The 27,531-nt window shown below is 32.3% G+C and overlaps 1 protein-coding gene and 1 pseudogene across 1 annotated transcript; both read left to right on the top strand.

Annotated features, from left to right (window-relative positions):
• The first annotated feature begins 718 nt into the window (after positions 1–718).
• Positions 719–18,264, top strand: LOC134714919 (toll-like receptor 4). The gene is made up of 2 exons (XM_063576628.1): positions 719–1,107; positions 12,547–18,264. Exons 1-2 carry the CDS (start codon positions 1,062–1,064, stop codon positions 15,069–15,071), a joined length of 2,571 nt encoding a protein of 856 aa, XP_063432698.1. The 5' UTR covers positions 719–1,061; the 3' UTR covers positions 15,072–18,264.
• A 2,003-nt stretch (positions 18,265–20,267) lies between these two features.
• On the top strand, positions 20,268–27,204 carry LOC134714920 (toll-like receptor 4; annotated as a pseudogene).
• The last annotated feature ends 327 nt before the right edge of the window (positions 27,205–27,531 follow it).

The raw sequence follows: 27,531 nt of genomic DNA on the forward strand, positions 1-27,531 counted from the left end.
AAAACAAGATGCCATCAAACATACACCAGGAATAATCTTGATTAATTAAGTATCTTAGAAGACTAAGTAATTATATACAAAAATTGAGAACATTAAAAGGAGCAAAGCAGAGTTGCAGTAACCATTTTTAACTGTTATAAAATAAGAACTGGTATAAATCTCAAATGAGAAAAATATCCACCAGAGTTTATGTGACGAAGATATGAGTAAATATATGTGATCGTACGGCCATCAACAATAGCAAAACCAATACCAGAAAGTCAGATATTAAAATACCTTTTTAATATAACAATACAATAGATAAAAAACCACGACATAATACGTTGGATAATATATGTTGATGGGCGCTTTACCGACCCCTTACATAAGGGGCAGTTGTTAACAGTACAACATAAGAAAAAAACTAAAACCATCGAATGAAAAAGACTCGAATAAGAACAGACAAACATCACGGAAAATAAAAAAAGAAAAAAAAAGGATAGCAACGAACTTATTAACTTGATACACAAAGAAATGATTTGAGTGTACACACAGTTACGGAAAACTAGTTCAAGACAACTAAGAACTTATAAAAATATCATGTTTAAAAACCCGAATGTTGTATGAAATAAAAAAAAAAAGCCACAACTTATGCAATCATCAAACAATTCAAGGTTAGGCAAACACTTACAATTGATGATGATTTGTGACAGTTCAGTACTTGAACTATGTATAATAATGCACTTGGTTGAAGTGTTCGTACAAACTCTATCTATATTTATACCGGAAATTAATAATAAAACAAAAATGGGGAAACACAAGGAAATGGAAAATAATGAATAATAAAAAAATGCAATAACTAGATATTTCCTATTAAAATCGATTTTTATTGTTTTTACATTATTAGAAATGAAGCATTAGCATGATAGTAACGAAACATATCTAAATATTCATGTATGTTGAAAGGCGAATGTTCCTGGTTAATTATTATACATTCCAGTCTGTCATAAAGGGCAGAAACTTGATTTTATTGTCCCTTCGCATTTACAGTCTTTTGAGCAAGTTGGTTTTCACAAGAAGTAATGCATGACCACAAACAATTATCAAAATCACTTTGGAGATTGCCTGGTAAGTAAAAGATATTTGTTGTCTTATTTCTTTTTATTACAGTTTAACATTATTGCATTCATGTAACTCTTTGAAAAAATATTTTTGCCTCTTTCTTTTTGTTTCTTTGTACCATTTAAAATTTGTTAAATGAGCTCATTATTTGTTTTATATTGTGGTCAGCGCTAAGAGGAATTTTTAATTATACGCTTTATGGTGGCACGGTTCTATTTTAGCCAATAGAGATAATGATAGCATCTTTAGAACTTTCATCACTTTCTAACACTGCCTAGATTCTTTATTATTCAAAAATAACTTTGAACATGTATATTGTATCATGACCGTTTACTTTTCGCTATCTTTAAAAACTGAAGGGCTCTAGTGATTTAATGTTTTTTTTAGCATGCAGTGAATATCAAATTCTAAAAAAATCTAAAAAAAAATCATTTCCACATGTATGACAAATTGCTTCATATTTTTCTACACCTGTTTTGTTCGATTTAAATTCAATGGGGAATTGTTTTGATCATCCTCCAGCATGTGGTACATTCCTTTCATATATTTCAAAATATCGACATTATATTTTCTAAATTAAGTAACCAAATCTCTACTTTAGTCTGTTAGTCAGTGATGGTCGTTTTTTGGTGTGGTTCAAAGGTGTTTCTCGTGTATTGTATGTTACAATGTATCTACATTAGACAGTTTGCTTTCCTGTTTGAATTGTTTACCACTAGTAATTTTGGGGTTCCTTTATATTTAAAAAAAAAAGATGTGGTATGATTGTCAATGAAACAACTGTCCATAAGAGACCAAAATGACACAGATATTAACAACTATTGGTTATCGTACGGCCTTCAACAATGAGCAAAGCCCATACCGCATAGTCAGCTATAAGAAGGCTCCGAAAGGACAATGTAAAACAATTTAAACCACAAAACTAATGGCATTAATCATGTATAGCTTGCTGTTCTGTATGAGCCTTGTCTCAGTGTTATCACATTGCGACTTGAATGGAGAGTTTTCGCATTGGCACTAGTACCACATTTTCTCATTTATGTTATTGAAGATTGTTGATTTTTTTTTTAAAAGAAAAGTGATTGTGAACAAAAGTCATTTGTAATCAATGGCTTAAAGAAAGTTTACGGCATTGAAGTCCTCGAGTGTATCACCATCTCAGTAGCAATCACTTCAAAAATAATTGTTGTTATGAAGTTGCATACAATTTGTTAAAGAAAACTTTTGAAACAAATCTTTTTTATTTTGTCTTTTAACTTGGATTTATGTTGCACCACATTGCACGCAACAGTTACGGTGAATAAACTACAAATTTTAGACTGCATTTATGAAAATCTATAGAGCAGAGCATATAAATTATATAAATATGACCGGACAATTTGGACTTTGCAATGAAATTGAACATTATTTTAGTAATTCAATGTATATTTAGGTTTTGTATTTATTTAATATTCTAGACTTTGTCGTAAATTTCGGCATAAGTGTTTTACACGGATTATGTGTCATAATCTTTGACAAAGGTCTAAATGCATTTACTCTATTTATCTCATTATTTATTCTCTGTGACAGTTTTGACTATAATTTACAAATACGTGTCGGACACTAATTACTATTTTAATCTTTTGCTATTTCTAATTTGTCATATGTTAATCTTCTTAATCCTTAAATTGCTTGTGCTTATATATATATTGCTATTGTTTGTATGTTACTTTATATTTAGTTTGGAGTTTGTTGTTCGGTGTTTCCGGACTGCTAAAATAAAAGTTTAAGGAGCGAAATCTTCCTTCTTGATTTACATATAGTCGAATAGCCATTTTACCCGGCTATATCAATATCGTTTCACTTCTTACTATAACGTTAAACTTCTTCAGAATTTATAAAGGATGTATAGGTCAGTTCTAGCTAAAACAAATAGCCAATGCAATGTACAGTGTTCATCTTTTTTCACAAATATTTATTCCTTTGAACCTCTGGAACCACCTAATTTTTTTTACAGTTATCAATTTGTAAATGTTTGACTTACTTTTAATTCATTCATTATTATTACCGGTGTCCTATAGCCATTCTTCCCCCATGCCAAAATTTCCGGGGGGAAAAACTGGATCGATCCAATATTTCCCCCCGGAAAAATTGGCATGATCCAACTTTTCCCCTTCAGCGTTGTAAGGGGAAAACTAGGATCATGCCAATTTTTCCCCCGTGAGTAGCATGATAAGCTAAATTTTCCGCCTTGTAATATAACGTCGGCGACGTCACGATAAGATTTTTTAAATGATAGTAACTTTTTTCTCAGTTTATAGTTACCAAAGCTTCATCGTTTGAATATACATTTGATATGTATTTATATGTGTTTTTCTATGTTGTGATGTATAACATTGTTTCAGAAAAAGGGAGAAGGTTTGGCACCATTAAAACTTTTAACGGCCCTCTGCAAATGTATGCACCTGTTCTAAGTCACGAATCTTATGAACAGTAGTTGTCGTTTGTTTATGTAATTTTAAAATACGTGTTTCTCGTTTCTCGTTTTTTATATAACTTTAATAGACAGTTGTTTTTCCCGTTTGAATGGTTTTACACTAGTAATTTTGGGGCCCTTTATAGCTTTTTGTTCGGTGTGAGCCAGGGCTCCGTATTGAAGGCCTATTGTGGTTTACTTTTATAAATTGTTATTTGGATGGAGAGTTGTCTCATTGTCACTCATATCACATTTTCGTATATCTATATAATATATAGGGACGGCTGCAGTGCAGGCGATTTGGTGTCACGATATCACAGTAGCATGGGTTCGAATCCCGGCGAGGGAAGAACCAAAAATTTGCGAAAGCAAATTTACAGATCTAACATTGTTGGGTTGATGTTTAGACGAGTTGTATATATATATATATATATATATATTTATTCACACGAAGCACATTTTGATCACATCCATTCTCTTTAGTGGACCCTTGGTATCATTGACCAAATAAATACAATTACTAGTACTTTAACCACTTCTGACCAGTCAGTAGTTTTTTCCTTGCATGTGGACATATAGACAGTCATTTAAAAATGTAAAAAGACTCTAGAGGTCACATATAAAGATTATTGAATAGAGAGACAGACTTGTTGACTCATAGACAGGCCGTACTGTGACCTATAGTTGTTAATATTTGTGTCATTTTTTGTCTTTTGTGGATAGTTGATTCATTGGCTGTAGAAAGATTTGTGTAAATGTAAATGAACAACAAATTTGTATATTTATAAATAAATCTAATTCTAGCACTGTTCGGTTTAATTTCCAGACTCTATATAAACATAGTGAAATCTATGATGGGGGAAAGATTGGCATGGGGGAAAAGTTACTATATGTATACGTATTGTCAACTTTCCGCAGGGGAAGAATCACAACGATCCAAAATTTCCCCGGGGGAAAGATTGACTGGCATGGGGGAAGAATGACTATATAACACCGGGCTTCATCTCATGAAGTCAAAGGAAGATTTTAATATCTATAATAGAAGGATGTTTGCGTATCTTATAATGATATTTGTATTTGCACATTGTATCAGGATATTTGCACATCATATACTGGTGTTTGTGCACATCATATGAAGGTATAATGTCTCTCCCCAATGACTATATCTAGTTTTTTTACACAGCACATGATGTTTAGGAGAAAGTAGATGGTGTACGATAAGCTATGGTTGGTCGTCGTAAATGATAATAATCTTACTTCCAATACCGTTACGTATACATTAAATTGCATTTTACATATATACTTCTAAACATGTGACAACTTTACTGACGTTCTTAATCGGTTAATCGGTGGTAATACAGCACGGCTGGTAATCTACACACGCAGAACATTTGGTTCTGCAATAAAAACCGTGAGAGGATCTTCCGGTTGTGCTTGAGTGGAGTAATTTTCACCGCTTCAAAAGGTATATACATTTCTAAATCGTAATTTTCTTATTCAACTGATCAAAATATTGAAAATCGGAGAATGCTATGCTGTGGTGAATACTTTAACGAAGAGAAACATGTATAATTTATTGATGTACGTGTAGCAAAACTCCTACAAAATTAGCTGCCGCACTAGAAATTGCATTAAAAAGTGACATTTGTATTCTGAAATGGTTATTTTAACAGACATACAAGTTCAAATTTCGTGTTTTTCCGGTCAATTGGTATGCATGTCGTTTTGGGAGGCGTGTACGCTGTCCGGTGTTAAAAGACGTCTTATTAAATCTAAAAAGTACATGTTTTCATTATTTTATGCGTGAGGAGATCGGTTCTGATTGAGGACGTCGTGAATGCGTGAGGGGACGTGAAATCATATCTTTATATCCAAGCTATGATTTGTTAAAAGTTACCTAAATTTGGGTAGATTGTTCATGAAAAAAACTCATTTGAGTGCATAAATAAAATATGAGATAGAATTTTGAAATAAATTGTGGGAAGATAGGTTTTATGATATCTTTTAAGAGGAATAGAAAAAAGAAAATGTATAAGCCTGTTTATTTTCTTGATTTAAGAAAAAAAATCCCTTTCAACCCAATATATATGTTTTACGAAAACAGTTTTCTCCTCTTTATTGTTTAAAAAAAAATGATTGTGAAAATACAAATTTTGATGTTTGTTAACACAGCTACTTACATGTATGCATAGGTACTATTTCTGTACTAAAAAAATGCAGTACGGGAAATTCACTTTTAATATTTAGTACTTTTTCTTTACCTTAAAACTATTGTTATTTTTAGGTACTTGTATTTAACAGTACTTGATTTGTACTAATTATTTTGGTACAAAAATAATATAATATTTCATGTTTGAAAATCATAACTTTCAGAGATTTGAAATAGAAAAACTTTCAAAATGCTGAAAGTGTAACGGTAGTAACCTAAAATCTGTAGTACCTAAATTTCAAGTACAAATAAAGTTCTGTAAAATACAGGTACCTAAATATTACAATGATTTTAGAGTAAAAAAATAGTACTGAATATTAAAAGTAGATTTCCAGTACTACAACTTTTTAGAACAGAAAAAGTACCTATGCAAAAGTAGATGTGTTAACATTTTGATTTTTACAATAAACCACCAAGTCTTTATTGGGGCAGATTTGGGCAAATAATCGGTTTAGTTATTTGCCCAAATCTGCAAATATTGAGGTAAATTTACAATTTATTGGTTAGACTGTCTATTTATATAAAGAAAAGTGCGGCGCAATTGAAAGATGAAATTTTAAAATTGGCACAAATGTCATACGCCCAATAATTCACCAATTTTCCTATATGAATTGGCAGTCAAGCTATAAAATTTTAAATCTGTCTCAAAATTTTCAGATTTATGCAACTAACTAGGCAGATTATTTTCCCAAATCTGCAAATTTGAAGACAGATTTGCAATTCATTAGTTAGACTGTTTATTTGTATAAAGAAAACTTGGTGGTTAATTGATTCAATCCCAATATATATTTAAACGAATATCAATATTTTGGTTTTCTTAATCTTTTTTTTCGAATAAGCAATTCTAGGGGAAACACTGTTTTCGTACAGTATATATATTGGGCTGATAGCGAAAATTTTAATTTTCACTTGTAGCTACAATGTAGAAAACAAAATCGTTGACCCATATTTTTTTCTTTTTATTCTTCGTAACACATATTATGACAATTATCTTCCCAAAATTTGTTTCAAAATTCTATCTCATATTTTATTTATGCGCTCAAATCTGTTTTTTTAACAATCTAACCAAATTTATGTAACTTTTAACAACTCATAGCTTGGATATAAATATATAATTTCACGTCCCCTCACGCATTCACGATGTCCTCAATCAGAACCGATCCCCTCACGCAGAAAATAATGAAAAAAAATGTACCTTTTATATTTATTAAAACGTCAATCAACACCGGACAACGTACACGCCGCCAAAAACGTAATTCATACCCATTGTCCGAAAAAGAAACGAAAATTGATCCTGTAAGTCTATTAATATAACCATTTCAGAATATATATACACATGTCACTTTTTAATGCAATTTCTCATGCGGCAACTAATTTTGTAGGAGTTTAGCTCCACGTACAAACATGAATTATACATGTATCTCTTCGTTAAAGTATTCACCACAGCATAGCATTCACCGATTTTCAATATTTTGATCAGTTGAAAATTACGATTTAGAAATGTATATACCTTTTGAAGCGGTGAAAATTACTCCACCCAAGCACACCCGGAAGATCCTCTCACGGTTTTCATTGCAGAACCAAATGTTCTGCGTGTGCAGATTACCAGCCGTGACAGGGCTAGTAACAAATATATACTTCGTTTCATTCGTATATTTTTTATGATTGATTTCAACTGAATATGATAGGTTCAGAATACTATTAAATTAACTGCCTTGTTCATATGGATGACAACCTGAATTTAACGGGACGTAAAAAATGCTATGTTGAACACCTTCTGACGCACGAATAGAAACAAATCGACAGAAAAGATTAGCCTATGTGTTTAACAAAGGAGTTCTGGTGATCTGTTGAATTAATATATCAATATAAAAAAGAAGATGTGGTATGATTGCCAATGAGACAACTATCCACAAAAGACCAAAATGACACAAACATTAACATTTATAGGTCACCGTACGGCCTTCAACAATGAGCAAAGCCCATACCGCATATAGTCAGCTATAAAAGGCCTCGATAAGACAATGTAAAACAATTCAAGCGAGAAAACTAATGGCCTTATTTATGTAAAAATAGAATACCTATATGGAATACGTGCATTCATATGATTGGTCGAGAATAGTAAATATAGTCTATATCTATTTCTCTTCACTAAAAGTTTCATTTCTGCAAATGTGTTGGTTAGTTAAAGTAGCAATGAGCACTATTTTGTGTTCAAGTAGGACTACTTTTTCATATGTGGTAAATTGGAGCGAGTCATGTTGTTGTGTAACACCAGAAATACTTCCTGTAAATGATATAAACAAGATGGTGGCGATAATAACATAAACTGTCACGACGTTGATATTTTTTCTTCATTTTTCATTGATCGTTACACTAAATAGTAAACATAAATAGATATATGAAGATGTGGTGTGAGTGTCAATGACACAACTCTCCATCCAAATAACAATTTATAAAAGTAAACCATTAAAGGTCAATGCACGGCCTTCAACACGGATAAACATAATAAAGAAAGTCTTTGAATGATAATACAATATATTTGTAATCAGATAGAAAATTTCATAGAGTACATCGCTTTTGCATGAACCTAGATTAATTCACAAGACAAATTCAATGAAACACATATATAATATTTAAGTGGTATAGAGGTTGTGAGGTGGGCAATTACATTCATTATCTCCAATTTGGACGAATTATAAGGATTAGACGCCTTTTAAACGGAATTTGATATGTATACAATGGACCAAGTCTGTCTTTCATTAGTTGTTTATGAGGGAATTGGTCAGGTTTATACACCAATATAGTCCTTCAAAAAGACGTTTTAGCATATAATAAGGATCTGGATTCTAACTTAAGAAAAGAAAGACAAACAATACCAAAAACGAATGTCAAACTCACAAGTCGAAATTAACTGACAACGACATGGCTTAAAATAAGACCAATACACAAACAAATATACACGAAACACTACTAGTATATAGAAAAAAAACCTACTAGTCTGTTAAAACCTAAAGACTGAGCAACCCGAACCCCACCAAACAACGGAAATGATCTAAGTGGTACGGAAGGCTAAGACGATCCTGCGAGACATTAGGCAACTGTCATATTACTCATATTAGTACAAACATTTGAAATAAATTTATTTCGGCAGGTGAAATTCGTGGGAGGGGACAGGAATGTAGAAAAGGCACCAGGAACAAATCCGGTTACATCCATGAAACGGATATTTCATAACAGTGAACCAACTCATAATAACATCTGTAAAATTTGAGAAGGGCTGATTTCAACATAACCACTTGGATCATTTGGTAATATTAACTTTTTTTGTGAGCAACCACTCTATCACAAAAATCCTAAAGGTAAATGCAAACCCTGGAGTATTGTATCAACTTGGAGATTGCTACAAACAAAAATGGAGAGTTAAAAATTGGCAAGCTGAAATCATCTCTTTTGTCGTAAGGTTTTGTGTTCAGCCGACCATCATTGTAAATTTCTAGATGTAAGTGATAGAGGGTTGCTGTTCACTAGGAAGAGTTCCAAGTGGTTAAGTTGAAGTCGTGAATTTTATGGATACCATCACAAGTTGGTTGACCGTTATGGATTAACCGGTTCACAGATGATATCGAATATGTTTTTTACGTCGTTATTACAATCACCTTTCCCTTTCAAGAATGTGACCTATCGAATTAGACTATTTACCGGGTTTGTGATAACACGAGCAACACGACATTTTCCTCGATGAATATATACTGCAAGTTTGACCCCTTTGCGGATATAATTGATTTTCGCAGCACAAAAAATGATTTTTTTTTTATTAAATGCATGCGTCCATAGCGCTTTAATGGATTTACTTTTGCCATAAGAGATACATAGTCTTACATAATAATCAGATATGTCAGTGTAGTGAAATTACACCTACTAGCTTACTTAATATGCCATCACGTATACTACACAGAGGAACAAGTGGTCCGTATAAATGAGTTTCTTATTGATAACATATTTGATAAATTTTGAGATAGACATTTTTCGCAAATTGCTTATGGGAACAAAGTATGTGCCTCTCCTGGCCGACCTTTTCCTATTTTCATGAGTCTGAGTTTCTTTCATAGAGTACATCGCTTTTGCATGAACCTAGATTAATTCACAAGACAAATTCAATGAAACACATATATAATATTTAAGTGGTATAGAGGTTGTGAGGTGGGCAATTACATTCATTATCTCCAATTTGGACGAATTATAAGGATTAGACGCCTTTTAAACGGAATTTGATATGTATACAATGGACCAAGTCTGTCTTTCATTAGTTGTTTATGAGGGAATTGGTCAGGTTTATACACCAATATAGTCCTTCAAAAAGACGTTTTAGCATATAATAAGGATCTGGATTCTAACTTAAGAAAAGAAAGACAAACAATACCAAAAACGAATGTCAAACTCACAAGTCGAAATTAACTGACAACGACATGGCTTAAAATAAGACCAATACACAAACAAATATACACGAAACACTACTAGTATATAGAAAAAAAACCTACTAGTCTGTTAAAACCTAAAGACTGAGCAACCCGAACCCCACCAAACAACGGAAATGATCTAAGTGGTACGGAAGGCTAAGACGATCCTGCGAGACATTAGGCAACTGTCATGTTACTCATATTAGTACAAACATTTGAAATAAATTTATTTCGGCAGGTGAAATTCGTGGGAGGGGACAGGAATGTAGAAAAGGCACCAGGAACAAATCCGGTTACATCCATGAAACGGATATTTCATAACAGTGAACCAACTCATAATAACATCTGTAAAATTTGAGAAGGGCTGATTTCAACATAACCACTTGGATCATTTGGTAATATTAACTTTTTTTGTGAGCAACCACTCTATCACAAAAATCCTAAAGGTAAATGCAAACCCTGGAGTATTGTATCAACTTGGAGATTGCTACAAACAAAAATGGAGAGTTAAAAATTGGCAAGCTGAAATCATCTCTTTTGTCGTAAGGTTTTGTGTTCAGCCGACCATCATTGTAAATTTCTAGATGTAAGTGATAGCGGGTTGCTGTTCACTAGGAAGAGTTCCAAGTGGTTAAGTTGAAGTCGTGAATTTTATGGATACCATCACAAGTTGGTTGACCGTTATGGATTAACCGGTTCACAGATGATATCGAATATGTTTTTTACGTCGTTATTACAATCACCTTTCCCTTTCAAGAATGTGACCTATCGAATTAGACTATTTACCGGGTTTGTGATAACACGAGCAACACGACATTTTCCTCGATGAATATATACTGCAAGTTTGACCCCTTTGCGGATATAATTGATTTTCGCAGCACAAAAAATGATTTTTTTTTTATTAAATGCATGCGTCCATAGCGCTTTAATGGATTTACTTTTGCCATAAGAGATACATAGTCTTACATAATAATCAGATATGTCAGTGTAGTGAAATTACACCTACTAGCTTACTTAATATGCCATCACGTATACTACACAGAGGAACAAGTGGTCCGTATAAATGAGTTTCTTATTGATAACATATTTGATAAATTTTGAGATAGACATTTTTCGCAAATTGCTTATGGGAACAAAGTATGTGCCTCTCCTGGCCGACCTTTTCCTATTTTCATGAGTCTGAGTTTCTTTGAACACTTATTATAAACGGCAAGATCACATAAGTCACACAATTTTCAAATGAATGTAAAATAAAGATGGTTTTTTTTCCATTAAACATTTAAACTTATCTGAATGGGTTCCATTAATATATGCTTTATCATTAGACATAAATTAAACATCTGACAAAGCTTCGTCTGACTCATGTTTAGACTTATACCTTCAATTTGACAAAAACGGTCAGCTCAGTACCAGAATCGATGACAAACGTGACGAGTTTGATTTTTGAAATTATCAATTTCCCCACCTTAGTACCAATATAACAATGTCACCTGCATATGAAATATACATTTACGAACTCATTCGGTATTCAAGAACTTTCAGTTGCTACTTTTTTGACTTTGTAAAACATCACCAGCGTCTTAGCAGAAAGTTTATGAACCATGGTTATTGATTAAAATTATACACGATGGTCATGAAATATAGATTCTAGGTACTTACGTTGCTTATCTTAATTACGTATTATAGTGTTCTTTTATTTGTCCTTGTTTTATTACGTTACCTGTTTAGTCTATTTGTTGTAATTTCCAATTGGCCGTTGGCACGGTGTGCTATTATAATAGTAAATATTTGTTTTCTTGTCTTTCGGTTTTTGCAAATGTGCTTTGTCTGTATGCCTTTAAGTTTATCTTTGTTGATATATGTTTGTTTCATATTGATTACTTTAAGAGAATAATACAATGTTGATTGCTGTACTCTGTTTTTTTACATTTTTACTTATTATGTCTGTTTGTTTAGTTCACACATTGTAGTCTAAATAATAAGCAATTGTATGCGACTATCATAATAGTGGAAGATTATGCAAGCTATAAATTTTAAAACCAGGTTCAATTCACCATTTCTACATATTGTAAATGCACGTACTCAGTCAGATATGCGAGAGTTGTTATTCATAGGTTTGATTTTTTGTGGACTTTTGATTTTTTTCATATAATTAGGGACTTTCAATTTTGAATTCCCTCGAAATTATTTTTAGTTGCACCGTCGTCAAAAATTTCTTTTACTATCCAACTAGAAAAAATGGTCGTATACGCTGGCACATTCAAGCATCTACTGATATGTATAGCTTATTTTCATGTTTTCCAACTATTATTATTTTTCAGAAAGATCCAGACAGATGAACACCATTACAATTATATGGCTTGTTCAAAGTTATGCGGTAGTGGTTTCTGGCCAATTATGTCTAAATGACCCACTATGTAAATGTACACACTTCAAACAAAAATTGGATTGTTCTAATAGGAATATAACAGAAATTCCTGCGTTACCAAAGAATTTAACTGAAATAAACTTCAGTGGAAATACGATCAAAGAAGTCCCGGATGACGTTTTCTATAACAACGGTATGCTTGAAATATTGGACTTATCAAACAACCTTATTTCTAGTTTACATCGAAGATCATTGTATGGACTAGTGAGTATTAAGAGACTACTTATAAATAACAATGTTATATCATATGTACATGATTATGCTTTGACTGCATTGAAGAGCTTGATTGAACTTAACTTCAAAATGAACCCTTATGACTCGTTTGGTTTGAACTTAATTGGAATGTCGCTTATAACAGCCAAATTAGACTTTCGACAACCGACCAGTATGACTAGAAATTTTTGGAGCATGCCTACTCTCAGGAATATGGATGTATCTGGTTTGACTGGTATTTGTAATGTTAAAACGTTAACAGCAGATGTGTTCAAACATTTACCAAATCTTGAAACAATCAATGTGTCGGCGTGCTCTATTAATTATATTCATAAAGGGACATTTCGCGAATTAAGCAATCTAATCTATCTAGATGTGTCGTTAAATCGCTGTTTGAAGTTTTCAGGCTTAGAAAATATTACCAACGATCTGCCTTATACTTCAATTAAAACATTAAACATCAACAAAATTCATCAAGCTTTCGTATTAAATACGGAAATAACGATTAAACAATTTCAGAATCTCAAAAATACAACCCTAGAAACTTTATACATTGAAGGTAATAGAATTCAACTAATTGAACCTGGAGCACTTTTGTATCTACCAAAAACGATCCGAAACGTTTTCGCAGCAGACAATCAGTTTTCCTACGGAGGCTATATTAAGGATGTCGTCAAGACTCCGATACACTTGGCAAATTTATCAAATTTGTTTACAGCACATAATCCTATCGAAAAACCAGAAATATGTGATATTGTCGAAGAAAGGTGTATTCGATCATGCGACTGGCAAAATCGATTTTACGAACGATATGTGCATTCGCCTGCAGAAGAACACAACACAATTCAACCTTATATATCAGTCCCTCCGAATATGACAAAATTCATTTACAGAGGTTGTAATTTGCGATATGAAATTCCTCTTGTTATTGTTTCAAGCAATAAAGTAAAGTATATTGACGCTAGTTTTAATATATTTCACTCTTGGAATGGACCAGTGGTATCGTTTAACCTTCTTGAGTATTTAGATATGTCGAACAATTTTTGTGCAAACGTATCAAATTATTTTTTCCTAAGAGCTCCACATTTAAAATATCTTTACGTTCAAAATAATCTACTGGGATTTGTCTTGCCAAAAGATACAAATGGTGCAATACTAAGGACTGTTGAGAAGCTGGAGGTTATAAACTTAGCGTTTAATAGAATCCAGCATCTTCCATGGATGTTTTTCAAACAACAAAGATTACTACGCAAGTTGAATATAAGTAACAATATGTTAGATAATATCACATTTGATATAAGTCATATGGATCACTTGATATATCTTGATATTTCAAATAACAGACTGTCATCTCTACCTAAAAGTTTCCGTGATCAGCTGAAACAAAAATTCAATCATCAGAATGGGAAACTAAAAGTTGACATTAGTGAAAATGCTTTTCGATGCGCTTGTGACAACGTAGACTTCGTTCAATGGGTTTCAACATATCATACTCATCTTGTCAATTTACATTTAACTAATTGCTATCTTAAAAATAGAACCATAGTTAACATGGGAGAAGCACAATTTTTATACGCTGTACTAAAAAAGGAGTGTTCATCATATACTGCTCTGATCATAGGAATTGTAATACTAATCGCCTTCTTTGGTTCAATAGTTCTTTGGGGTTTAATATATAGACATAGGTGGAAGATACGTTATCTATACTATATAATCAAAAGTAAGTACCATGGAACAATAAAAACACCAAGCAACACCGATACTCGCAAATATAGATACGATGCATTCGTTTCCTACGCCGAAAATGACTCAGATTTCGTCCACAATAATCTTTTACATCAACTTGAAAGAGATGGAGGACTGACACTATGCATCCATAAAAGAGACTTTATTCCAGGAAACGACATCGCGGCTAATATTACGTCATCTATTCATGTCAGCCGTAAAGTAATCATTGTTATGTCATGTCACTTTCTAAAGTCGGACTGGTGCATGTTCGAATACAAAATGGCAAGACTGGAAAGTATTTATTCCAGAGATAAAGAGAATATTTTATTTATGATTTTCTTGGAACAAATCCGACCAGCGAAGCTACCACTACATATTCTTGAGCTTGTACAAGATCAGTCTTATATTGAGTATCCAAATGATGAATATGGCAACACAGTGTTTTGGGAAAAAATTAAAGAAGTTCTGTCGTGCTAATCCAGAATGAAAATGAATTTGTTTGTTCAATACCATGTATATAGAAGTGTTTAACGCTTTATAGCTATACGGAAATTGGAAACTTTAACAAGACAGAAAAAAAGTGATTTTTTGCTGAGAGCCGTAGGGATATAACCATATAATTCTATCCACCTCGTTTCATGGGGGTTACAAGAGTTTATATAACGCAGACGATTTTAACAAATCATTTATAGCACTTGATCAACGAGATTTGTTGTTTGAGTTGTTGAGGACATTATTTCCGGAAATGTTTTTTTTTAAATCATTTGAACATTTCTTAATCACGCTCAGTATTGCAGAATTATTTGGGACACCTTTTTTTTTATAGATAATTCAATCTGGATCTTGTCTGAAAAAGATTGTAATCGATTTATTCTTATATTTTTGAATCTATATAGAACCACCTTTTCAACAGCTGACCATAGGCGCGGTCAATGTCGTCGCTGCTACGTAGAGCTTTCAGATTTTCACCTATGAACGTAAAGTTAGCTTAGTCGCTACATAGATTAAGATAGCACAAACAATTCATTTTTTAACGTTAGAGAATCTAAGATGACGTATTATATATATATATATATATCTAAGTAAATGAAGACATATGATACAGATATTTATATATTTTATTCAAGCGTATACAATTTGACCAAAGATTGGCACAATGTTCTAGCAGAAAAGGGACTATGACCATTCAGTAGAATGATTTAACATCGACGCATTTTTAAAGCGAGCTTGCTACGAAGGTCTACGTAGCATGTCAGTCAACATTGACATCAATCTAAGACATAAAGGCTATTATAGCTACTATGGTATTAAATGCTCAGTCATTTTGGCTTGCCACTGACGTCATATGATTTTTCTAGTGTTTGACGTTACGTTTTGAAATATACTATAAGAATTTAAACTATTGTGAGTGCATCTGTATTTGTTGATAGCAGCAACAGCTAAATAATAATTCTTATTATATATAGACATATGAAGATGGGGGAATATGCATGATTTGTCGCTATTAGAAAAGGAAAAAAACAATTGGATAGTTTGAAGTCCGTTTGGTTTGCATGTTCGTTGTGTATTATATATACTACTTACAAAACTGTGTGTCTAGACCACATAAAATAAAACTTATTATAGGAAAGTATTTTGATCAAAAGTTAAAAAGAGGCGAAATATACTAGAGAGGCATTCAAACTGATACATGTAAGTCGAAAATCAACTGACAACGCCATGGCTAAAAAAAGAAAATTATCACCAGATAACAATATCTTAGAAAGCACAACATAGAAAACTAAATTCTGACCAACACGAATCCTACAAAACTTGGGTCGATTTCAGTTGCTCCAGAAGGGTAAGCAGGTCCTTAAACTCGTTAAGGACCGGACGGCCTAGTCTTGTCGTTTGTTGATGTGTTTTGTGAGTGTTACTCGTTTCAACCGTTAGTTTTTCCTGTTTGAATTGATTAATAACAGTCATTTTGGGGCCCTTTATAGCTTGCTGTTCGATGTGAGCCAACTCTCCGTGTTGAAGGCAGTACTTGGACCGATAATGGTTTACTCTTTACACATTGCAACTTGGATTAAGAGTTGTTTTAATGCTACTCATACCACATTCTCATTTCTATTTGAAAATTTCTTTGGCATGTTTCGCCTCTCTTTTGCATACACTAAGATCATAAAATATTTCATCGTACTGTGTTGTGCCTAATGTCTTAAACATATTTTATCATAAAAATAGATAAACTAGACTTGCATAACCTATCTTTGATAATTTCATATTACTAGTATTGAATATATCATTTGATCAAAGTAATCACTTGATGTCAATTTCTCAACTATCAAAATTGATGCCTTGGTTTGAATTTCACTACAACAAAGAACAAACAGTGATTTTGTTTTGAAATTGAACTGTCATGGCAACATTTAATAAACATTCATTCAAACAACAACAACAACTGGTACAACAACAGTACACAACCAAAATATTTGCCAATCAATAAAATCTTGATGACGATTGAATTATTCATTGTAACACAGCTTGGCGAACCAAAGTTAGTGGACTGAAGGGCGGTCAATTTTAGAAATATTTCCGAATTAGCAGCTGGGCTATCCATAGTCTGCATACAATGAGGTAAATTCCGCTCCGGTTGTGTGACTGTGTTTCAGCATGTAACCAAGACGGATATTTGTATGAAAAATGAATAAATCCAGCAGCAAACAAAGTTCAATTCATAAGGGTGGGAGAGGACGGGTCTAAATTTTCAACATCCTCTCCGTTTGGTTTTCAAGGTAAAAGTGACCGTTAAATTGCACGGACTTTTACTACTCAACTATCACATGCTCAAATAAGCATTTCAATAAGAGTAAAAGACGACTCGATTTGTCGAGTCTCAGTACACTTATATGTTAAAGTCATAAGAAATCTCAAATCAAAAAAAATACTGCATGTGTTTTTTTATAACTCAATGGATAGTTTTACTTATTAAACTTATGTACATATACTTTTTTCTGAAGAAAATTCTTTAATATAAAAGTTTACTATATTTAGGAAGCAATTCCCCCGACATATTTTCCGTATGCAAAGTGACCTCAGTGTGACCCATCTCGTAAAAATCCGGTGATCGCAATAGTCGCATGGATGTCCTTAAAATAAACTATTATCTGAATTTACATATAACACGTGCTCAATTCCCATGCTTTTTTGTTGATTTTTTGTTGGTTGTTGACAAACAGGTGACAATCGTTAAACTTTGGCTTCAAAACACGAACTTTAATTACCTGCCATATTTTCACAACAACACTGACCGATTGAAAAAAAATTGACGATAATAGGAAATTTATGCGAAAAAAAAGATAAATTCGTGCACAGAAGACTAAGTTTATGATGTTTGTATGCATTGGTTCAAGAATTGGAAGAACATTATTTTTCACCGGTCACTCGTTTCTTATGACTTTAATTCAAGAAACGAATTTAATTTACATTTAATTAAATTTTACTATTTGCATTTCCGTATACTATCCAACTTAGAACACATTCACAACAATATAATAAATTGTCTATTACTTTTTCAGTTTTGATGGCAACTTGTATCAGATTCATAATTATTGTAGAAATTTAAACTGACACTTGTGTTTTAAAGTTAATTGTTTATCTTTTGTATTTTTGTATGTATATTTATATATTCGTTATTGCTTGGCCTTTAAAATAAACTCATCATAGATACCAGGACTAAATTTAGTATATACGCCAAATGCGCGTTTCGTCTACAAAAGACTCAGCAGTGACGCTCGAATCCAAAAAAGTTAAAAAGGCCAAATAAATTACGAAGTTGAAGAGCATTGAGGACCAAAATTCCCAAAAGCTTTGCCAAATACAGCTAAGGTAATCTATGCCTGTGGTAGAAAAGCCTTGGAATTTCAAAAAATTCAAAAATTTGTAAACAGTAAATTTATAAATATAACCATATCAATGACAAAAAGTGCTGACTACAGGGCTTGTGATACCCTCGGGGAAATAAATCTCCACCAGCATTGGCATCGACCCAGTGGTTGTAAATAAACTCATCATAGATACCAGGACTAAATTTAGTTTAAAGGTTGCACTTTGTAAATACAGCTGTTTTGCAAACCACGCCTCTTTTGGGGAGATTTAGATTAGTCATAGAAAATTAATTTTGTTTACATACTGGTTCCCAGTTATGCTCTCTGTGTTCCATCTCATAGAGACATAACTTGGGAATGTTACCAGTAAATATACATGTGCATATTGTTTACATTGAAATCTGTGGTAACCCTTCATTCGAGGTAGGGGTAGTTAAGAAAATTAGTGTTAGTTTAAACTCTCAAATGTTCGAGGCATATAAACGTTGAAAATATGCCGCACAGCCCTATATTTTGACCTTTGAAAAAAATTGTAGTGCATATGAACTTTCAATTCTAGGATAAGATTTTTTTCTAAGCTTCATAGTGAAAGTGGTACAGTTTTAGCCGTAAAAGGAGTTCCTATGGGAAATTGCATTGTGAATATTTACAGAAATGCAACCTTTAGGTTAAAATATATTTGTATTGAGATAAAAATGTTTCAATTTAATATATATGTAAAAATGACCAGATGAATTGACCAAAAGCAGGCATTTATAGATAAGAGGTAGTGTGCGTTCTACATTATTTAAATAAAAATCACAGTGAAACTAAAGTATGATCATTTTACAAAATAATATAAATGTAGATATTTGTGGTCTGGTGATAATCTAGCATCTAGGTAATAAAATCAACTATCAATAGATCAAATATAAGTGTTCATGTTTTGGACACTTTTTTTTTAATTTCATTGTTCGAGTTGTTGTCTCTTTGACACATTCCCCATTTCCATTCTCAATTTTATTTAATGTATTAAACAGAGACATAGCTGATTTATTTTCTTCAAATATTCACCTCGATCTAGCCTTGTTTTACTGGGGCAGCGAGAAGGAAAACACAGTCAATCAATACCCATACAGTTTCACAGTGATTCAATTCATGGTGATCAGCTTCCTCGAGAACATTCACAAAATGATCGCTATCATCATTTGTGTGACATTATATTCCTTGTTTCTTTTGATTGTATTTAGAATTCCTCGTCAAATCAAAATGCTAAAATTTTACGCAACAAAGCTTCATATTACACACGCGTGTGTTTACCAGGTAACTGCATGGGTAAGCACAATTCTATTTCATTGTGTTGTACTGCGAACAAGGTATAAAGAACAGAATTTGAAAGAAAAACAAATAAAGGTATCTTCAAATCGAAAACTATGTTTGAAAAACAATCATAGTTACATTGTTTAACTTTGTGTAACAACATGTTATTCCGTAATAGCAGGTTGCACTTATTGTTCTTAATATATAATGATTACGATACAACGAAATTTCACCTATCCGGTTATTCATACGTATTTACTTATATAATTAGTATACGGAAAAATTACATGATGCAACTTAAAATGTAAAATCAAACAATTTCATTCGACGAGAAGTTGCCAATATTTGTCAATGAAGATAAGAATTATCATTCTCCTAAATCTGTAAAACTTACTATTCACCAAAGACAAAGGACAAGGATGTGAAATGAAGGTCACCGTATAGCTGTCAACAATAGGACAATCTACACCTGACAGTATGCTATTTAAGACACAACCACGACAAAAAACATCGTACTTACTTATACTAAAACAGAACTATTAGGTAAGACACACAAAGAACATTGTAAAGTTAAACATGTCTGCAATAATACGACTCCTTAACTAAGGAACAGCGACAAAGCAGTACAAAAAATAACAAGTTGTCACCGGTAAGAGCTTGTCTCATCAGATCTGTACTTCATACAAAAAGCAGCTAATAATAACAAATATTCGTAAGGTGCCGTGGAACCCAGTGACTTGTCTAATTTTGCTGTTGTCTATGTTTTCAGTGTGTTACGGGAATGCACATAACAGATTTACAGTTAATGAAATAAAACTTTGAAATGTTTGAAAAAAAATGCTTGTAAAAAATTTAATACAGTATTCAATCAAATCTATAGATTTATAAAAGATTTGAAAAATAAATATATTGAATGAACAAATGATAAAAATGATAATATCTTTTAATTGTAAGAAGCTTCAGTCCAAGTTTGGTAAACATCCTGGATGGTTTATTAATGTTTTAAAAACTTTAACTGCAGACTGTAAGCAATGTTAACTTGAAGAAAACTAAATCCAAAAGTAATATACTGAAAAAACAGGAAATGCATTTTTGCCAAATTACTTCTAGATGCTAGCGTTTTATCTTAAAGCAGCTTCTTTTCAAGTTTGGTACAAATCCAGGCTAGTTACTAAAATTCTAAAAAATTGAACAACAGAGGGAATGTATTTTTAACTCGCAGAAATACTAAGTCACTTTTATAAGAGGATTTTATTAACAAAATGTTTTTCTTGATACTATCTTAAGATTATAAACAAGCGTCTATCTAAGTTTAGTAGAAATCCAGGATAGTTTAAAAAAGTTATTGAAATTTCAAACGCTTTAATTAGAGAGTGAATATTTATGTGGACGCCGCCAACGTTTATATATTTCACGATATCTCAGTAGCATGGGTTCGAATACCGGCGAGGAAGAACCAAAAATTTGCGAAAGCAAATTTACAGATCTAACATTGTTGGGTTGATGTTTAGACGAGTTATATATACATAATGAACACAGCCATGTATCACCATCACTGCTGGTGATCCGATGGATAAATCTGTTGTAGAGTTGTCACTGCCTCAGACGTACTTATAAATATAATTATTTTCTGTGACTGTATACTACAATAATTTGTAGGATCCTTTACTATAGATAATTTAGCTGATCTGTAAAAATAAAATCTTCATGCCTTATATATCATGTACTGTAGTACGACTAGATTAAAACTGATTAAAACTGACGTGGAAAGGTAACACCCGGCCACCGGCAGCTTCAATTTTTATGAAGCCCAGGTGGTCGTGTGGTCTAGCGCACCGGTTACAGTGCAGGCGATTTGGTGTCACGATATCTCAGTAGCATGGGTTCGAATCCCGGCGAGAGAAGAACCAAAAATTTGCGAAAGCTTATTTAGAGATCTAACATTGTTAGGTTGATGTTTAAACTAGTTATATATATAATATATAACAAGTCAAGAAGGGTAAAACATCACCATTAAATAACTATTACATGAACAAATATTAGATTTTTCGGATAACAGATATCCTTCTGTTATCCAAAATATCTAATAGTTGTTCATTTTATACTTATTTAATGGTGATGTTGTACCCTTTTTGATTTGTTATATATTATATTTTGTAGTGTACAGAATCTTATTACATGATCCATCGCCCTGTAAGGTTAATCGTTGACTATTTATTCAGTCATTTAATATATATATAAGTACGTCTGAGTCGGTGACAACTCTACAACAGATTTATCCATCGGATCACCAGCAATGATGGTGATACATGGCTGTGTACATTATGTATATACAACTCGTCTAAACATCAACCGAACAATGTTAGATCTATAAATTTGCTTTCGCATATTTTTTTTTTGTTCTCCCCTCGCCGGGATTCGAACCCATGCTACTGAGAGATCGTGACACAAAATCGCCTGCACTGTATCCGGTGCGCTAGACCACACGACCAAATATATATATCCAGGTTTATAAATACAGTTAGTATGGATGCTAGGATATGCATAAAGCATGACATGATATAATTATTTCAATTCTATGACATAAGACACCCAGAACGATTTTTATTTTAAATCTTACCTATAAGACGCGTACAAAATTAACAATGTTAATGTTATAGAGCAAACCATTCTACAAAATTTACCGATTCACTAATAAAGTTATAACAAATATATGTTGACTTAATTTAAGAATGATTTTTTTTCCACGAGCACCACCAACATTAGTAGCAAATATTTCAACAAAACTTTAAGAACAACGATTATAATCAATTCAAAACAAACACTTCCATATACAGTTAAACGGGTTAATACCACCCGAATTCAGTACAAACAACTTTTTTGTATGTTGTATTTGTTCCCTAGAGCTCAAGAGTTTATGAATGGTGTACTATCTATCATACTGTGAACAAAAGAAAGATTTCATTATATTTTCATATATTTCCTTTAAAATAAAAGCAACAGCTAGTAGCTAGTATAAATCGATCCGTTTTAATCCGTCACTCTGATTTGTTTTCGCTTAATTGAACAAAGACTATAGAACAGCGATGTATTACTGTTGCCTTTATCTACATATTCCGTGATAATTAATAGTTCAAATATAGATTGAAACGTGTTACAACTACCGCTTTCGATAAGAAAACAAAAATAGTGAAGTACAATGTTTTGCCATATATGGAATAAAAAAAGTAAACTGTAGTTTTGTTTTTTATCAATGGAAACTTATGTATCTCTCATTTTAACAAACCTTCTATTCAATTCTATTATTACACTTGTGCAGTCATTTGAAACTTTTCCTGTATATGACAATTGTTTCAGTATATTTTTCACTGTTATTCAACATTATACACCTAAGATGACCCAATTTCAAAAATGACTTTTTTGTCTACTCATTATAGTTTAAACTTACAAACATTGAGTAAGTCTTTCATTTTCTTAAATTGAATTTGGTATACCAAATTCGACAACCCTCCGCCCCGAGAATCATTGGAATCAAAATTGGATAGAATGGGGAAAAACGGCATGTATCTTATCCTTATTTACAAATTGAAATATATATTCAGTTAGAATTAAAGTGTATTGTATTAATCATTTGTGATAAAAAGTTTGCGTGGTTAATAATCAGCCAAAAAACATGCAAATGTTGGCTTCAACTGAAATATAATGACACACTAATTGTTTTCAACGATAGATAATTCAGCTGATCTGTAAAAGAGGGGCGAAAAATACCAGAGGGACAGTCAAACTTATAATACTCCATCTTCATGACTTATATATCATGTACGAAGCTTTATATGTTTAAAATCAGATACACCGTATGCTCTCTAAAGATCAGCAGAAGCAGAAGCCATTTGTAATTATAATTCTATATTATTGTTAATATTTTACAGATAATATGGACAGGAGGAAAACATTAACAGTTGTATGGCTTGTTTTAAGTTCTGTAATATTTATTGTTTCTGGCAAGAAATGTCAATTAGATCCGCCATGTAAATGTACACAGAAGACGGAAAAGATCGATTGTTCTAGTAGAAATCTTACAGAAATTCCCCCATTACCAAAAAATTTAAGTGAAATAAACTTAAATGGAAATTTGATCACGGAAATTCCTGACGATGTATTTCAAAACAACGATCAACTTGAATCCTTAGACCTATCCTACAATATAATTTCTAAATTACGGCAGAGATCCTTCTCAGGACTAACGAGTCTTAAAAGACTACTTCTAAATAACAACAACATAATAGCTGTACATAAATATGCTTTGACTGTCTTAAAGAGTTTGATAGAATTAAACTTTAAAAGGAACCCTTATGACTCATTGGATTTGAACTTAACGGGATTTTCACTTGTTACGGCCAAATTAGACTTTCGACAACCGAACAATATGTCTAGAATGTTTTGGAGAATGCCGAATCTCAGACACTTGGATGTATCTGGTTTTTCTGGTGCATGTAATGTGAAAACTTTAACAGCGCAAGTGTTTCGACTGTTACCAAAAATCGAAACAATAAATGTGTCGAAATGTTCTATCAATTATATTTACAAAGGAACATTTCGTAAATTAAGCTACTTGACCAATCTTGATGTGTCTGTAAATCGATGTTTAAAGTTTACAGGTGTCGAAAATATAACCTACGATCTGCCGTATACATCAATTAAAACATTGAATATTAACAGAGTGCATCAAAATTTCGAACTAAATACACAAATCACTATTACAAATTTTCAGAGTCTTAGAAATACAACACTAGAAACTTTACACATTGATGGCAATAGAATCCAACTGATTGAACCAGGAGCGCTTTTGCACTTACCTAAAACGATGCGGAATTTGTTTGCAGCAGAAAATGAATTTTCTTATACATTTTATAGTGGCTTTATTGATGATATCACAAAGGTTCCGGGACAGTTTGCAAATATATCAAATTTGTTTGCAGTACATAACCCAACCGAAGTACCAGAAACATGTGATTTTGTTGAAGACAGCTGTATAAGATCAAAAGACAGCCAAATATTATCACAACTTTACATGCATCCACAGTTGGTAGTAAATAAGACTTATCCAGCTTTTATACCCGTATCGGTTCCTCCAAATTTAACTACGCTTATTTGTAGAGGTTGTAATCTACGATATGAAATTCCTCTTGTTTTTTTAACAAGCAATAAGCTAAAATATATTGACGCCAGCTCAAACATATTTTTTTCTTGGACTGGACCTCTGAAATCTTTAGACAACCTTGAATACGTAAATATATCGAATAATTTCTGTTCCAACATATCTAAGAACTTTTTCATAGGAATTCGAAATCTAAAATACCTTTACATTCAAAATAACTTACTTGGCTTTGTTTTGCCAAAAGATGTAGATGGCGAAATACTACGAGACGTTAAAAAACTTGAAGAAATTGACTTGTCTTTAAATCGAATTCAACAGCTTCCATGGATGTTTTTCAAACAGCAGAGATTGCTCCGAAAGTTGACTATAAGTAATAACATGTTAGAAAATATCACATTTGATTTAAGTCATATGGATTACTTGTTGTACCTTGATATTTCAAAAAACAGACTGTCATCTCTTTCTCAAAGTTTTCGTGACCAGCTGCAAGAAAAATTCAAACAGAATGAAGAACTGAAAGTTGATATAAGCGGGAATAATTTTCAATGCATTTGTGACAATGTCGATTTCGTTCAATGGGTTTCAATATATCATCCATATCTTGACAACTTACATTTAACAAGCTGCCAGCTTAAGGACAGAACCACACTTGACCTGAAGGAAGCTCAACATATATATGATATGCTTAGAAAGGAGTGTTCATCATATACTGCTCTGGTCATAGGAATTGCTATACTAATCGCCTTCTGTGGTTCAATAGTTCTTTGGGGTATGATATATAGACACAGGTGGAAAATACGTTATCTATATTATATAATCAAAAGTAAATACCATGGAACAATAAAAACACCAACCAGCACAGATACTCGCGAATACAAATACGATGCATTCATTTCCTACGACGAAAATGACTCAGATTTTGTCCACAATAATCTTCTACATCAACTTGAAAGAGATGGAGGACTCAAACTATGCATCCATAAAAGGGACTTTGTTCCAGGTAACGACATCGCGGCTAATATTACGTCATCTATTCAATCATGTTAGTCGTAAAGTAATCATTGTTATGTCATGTCATTTTCTAGAATCGTACTGGTGTATGTTCGAATACAACATGGCAAGAATGGAAAGTATTTATTCCAGAGATAAAGAGAATATTTTATTTATGATTTTCTTGGAACAAATCCGACCTGGGCAACTACCACTACATATTCTTCAGCTTGTACAAGATCAGTCTTACATTGAGTATCCGAATGATGAATATGGCAACACGGTGTTTTGGGAAAAACTACGAGAAGTCCTAGCACATTAATACTGGTTAAGATAAGAAAAAGAATAGCAGTACTGATTTTTCAAAAATCAGAACGGAGTTAGCGATCGTCTTCTAATACAAAAAACTTTTAATTCCTAAGAATCAGATCTGTTAAACAGTATACATTATATGAAATAACATACTATACACATGTATTATGTTGCCATTTTATTATTTTTTCTTTCATTTTGATGATTAGTCTACATCTTTTAAAATATATTAATCTGATTTTGAACAACTACATCCAATATGTAGCAATTTTACCTGAACATATCGGGAAATAGGTATTTAGTCGGATCTTAACACGTACGTGTGATTTATTTAAACCGGTTTTCGATAAAAATGTACGAAGAAATGTCAAAATGTTTAGGACTTAATTAAATCCGTATTTCGGCAAGATTGTGCAAGCATACGACTTGTATTGCGTCTTACACTTTGAGAAGCGAATAATCTGTAACTACTGTATTCAAATATTCTGTAAAAACGTTAATTTTGAGTTATGAAAGTCAAGTGGCTAGAGAATTTTTCCTGAGGAAGTTTTGAAAAAGTGCAAACAAAATTTTTTACAGTGGGTTAGCTTTTATTAGTCTTCACTATCTATAGATTAACAACTTTTGGTTATATTTATAATTCAGAATCATCATTGAAGGTGGAGCGCGATTGCGCAGTTAATTAATTATATGGTTGTGCCATTTGTATGATGAGTGACATTCCGTGGTATTATGTGCCAATTCGGAAAAGTTATACGAGAATTGTTTCCCCTTAACAGGTTCATTTTTTTTTATAATTATGTTTAGGTTTCTGATATAATTTTGAATAATTACAAAATGAATCAATGCAATAAATTTCAGTTTTTGTTATTGATGAATCAAAACAATTGATGTACGAATATAATTTCATAAATTTGAAACGTTTAAATTTTTTACATACCAATATAAAGAACTTTTTATTATTTTTGAAATAGACTATGAATAAAAATAGCATGAAATTATTTCCCTTCATGATAGATTGATTGGGAAATGAGCCGTATTAATGATAAAAAGATTGGGAAATGAGCCGTATTAATGATAAAAAGATTGGGAAATGAGCCGTATTAATGATAAAAAGATTGGGAAATGAGCCAGAGTTATCTTTTTGTGATCGCAGAGAGGGACTAGCAAGCAAATATTGATTGCAGCTAATTCATTGTTTAAACAATGTTCCACTATAAACGAATGTTATTTTATACAAATATAAGGACTTAGTTAGCTAAATCTACAAATTTTATTTGAAATTATGAATTTTTATTGCAAAAGATTA

The sequence above is a fragment of the Mytilus trossulus genome, chromosome 4, assembly GCF_036588685.1.
Source record: "Mytilus trossulus isolate FHL-02 chromosome 4, PNRI_Mtr1.1.1.hap1, whole genome shotgun sequence".
NCBI lineage: Eukaryota > Metazoa > Mollusca > Bivalvia > Mytilida > Mytilidae > Mytilus > Mytilus trossulus.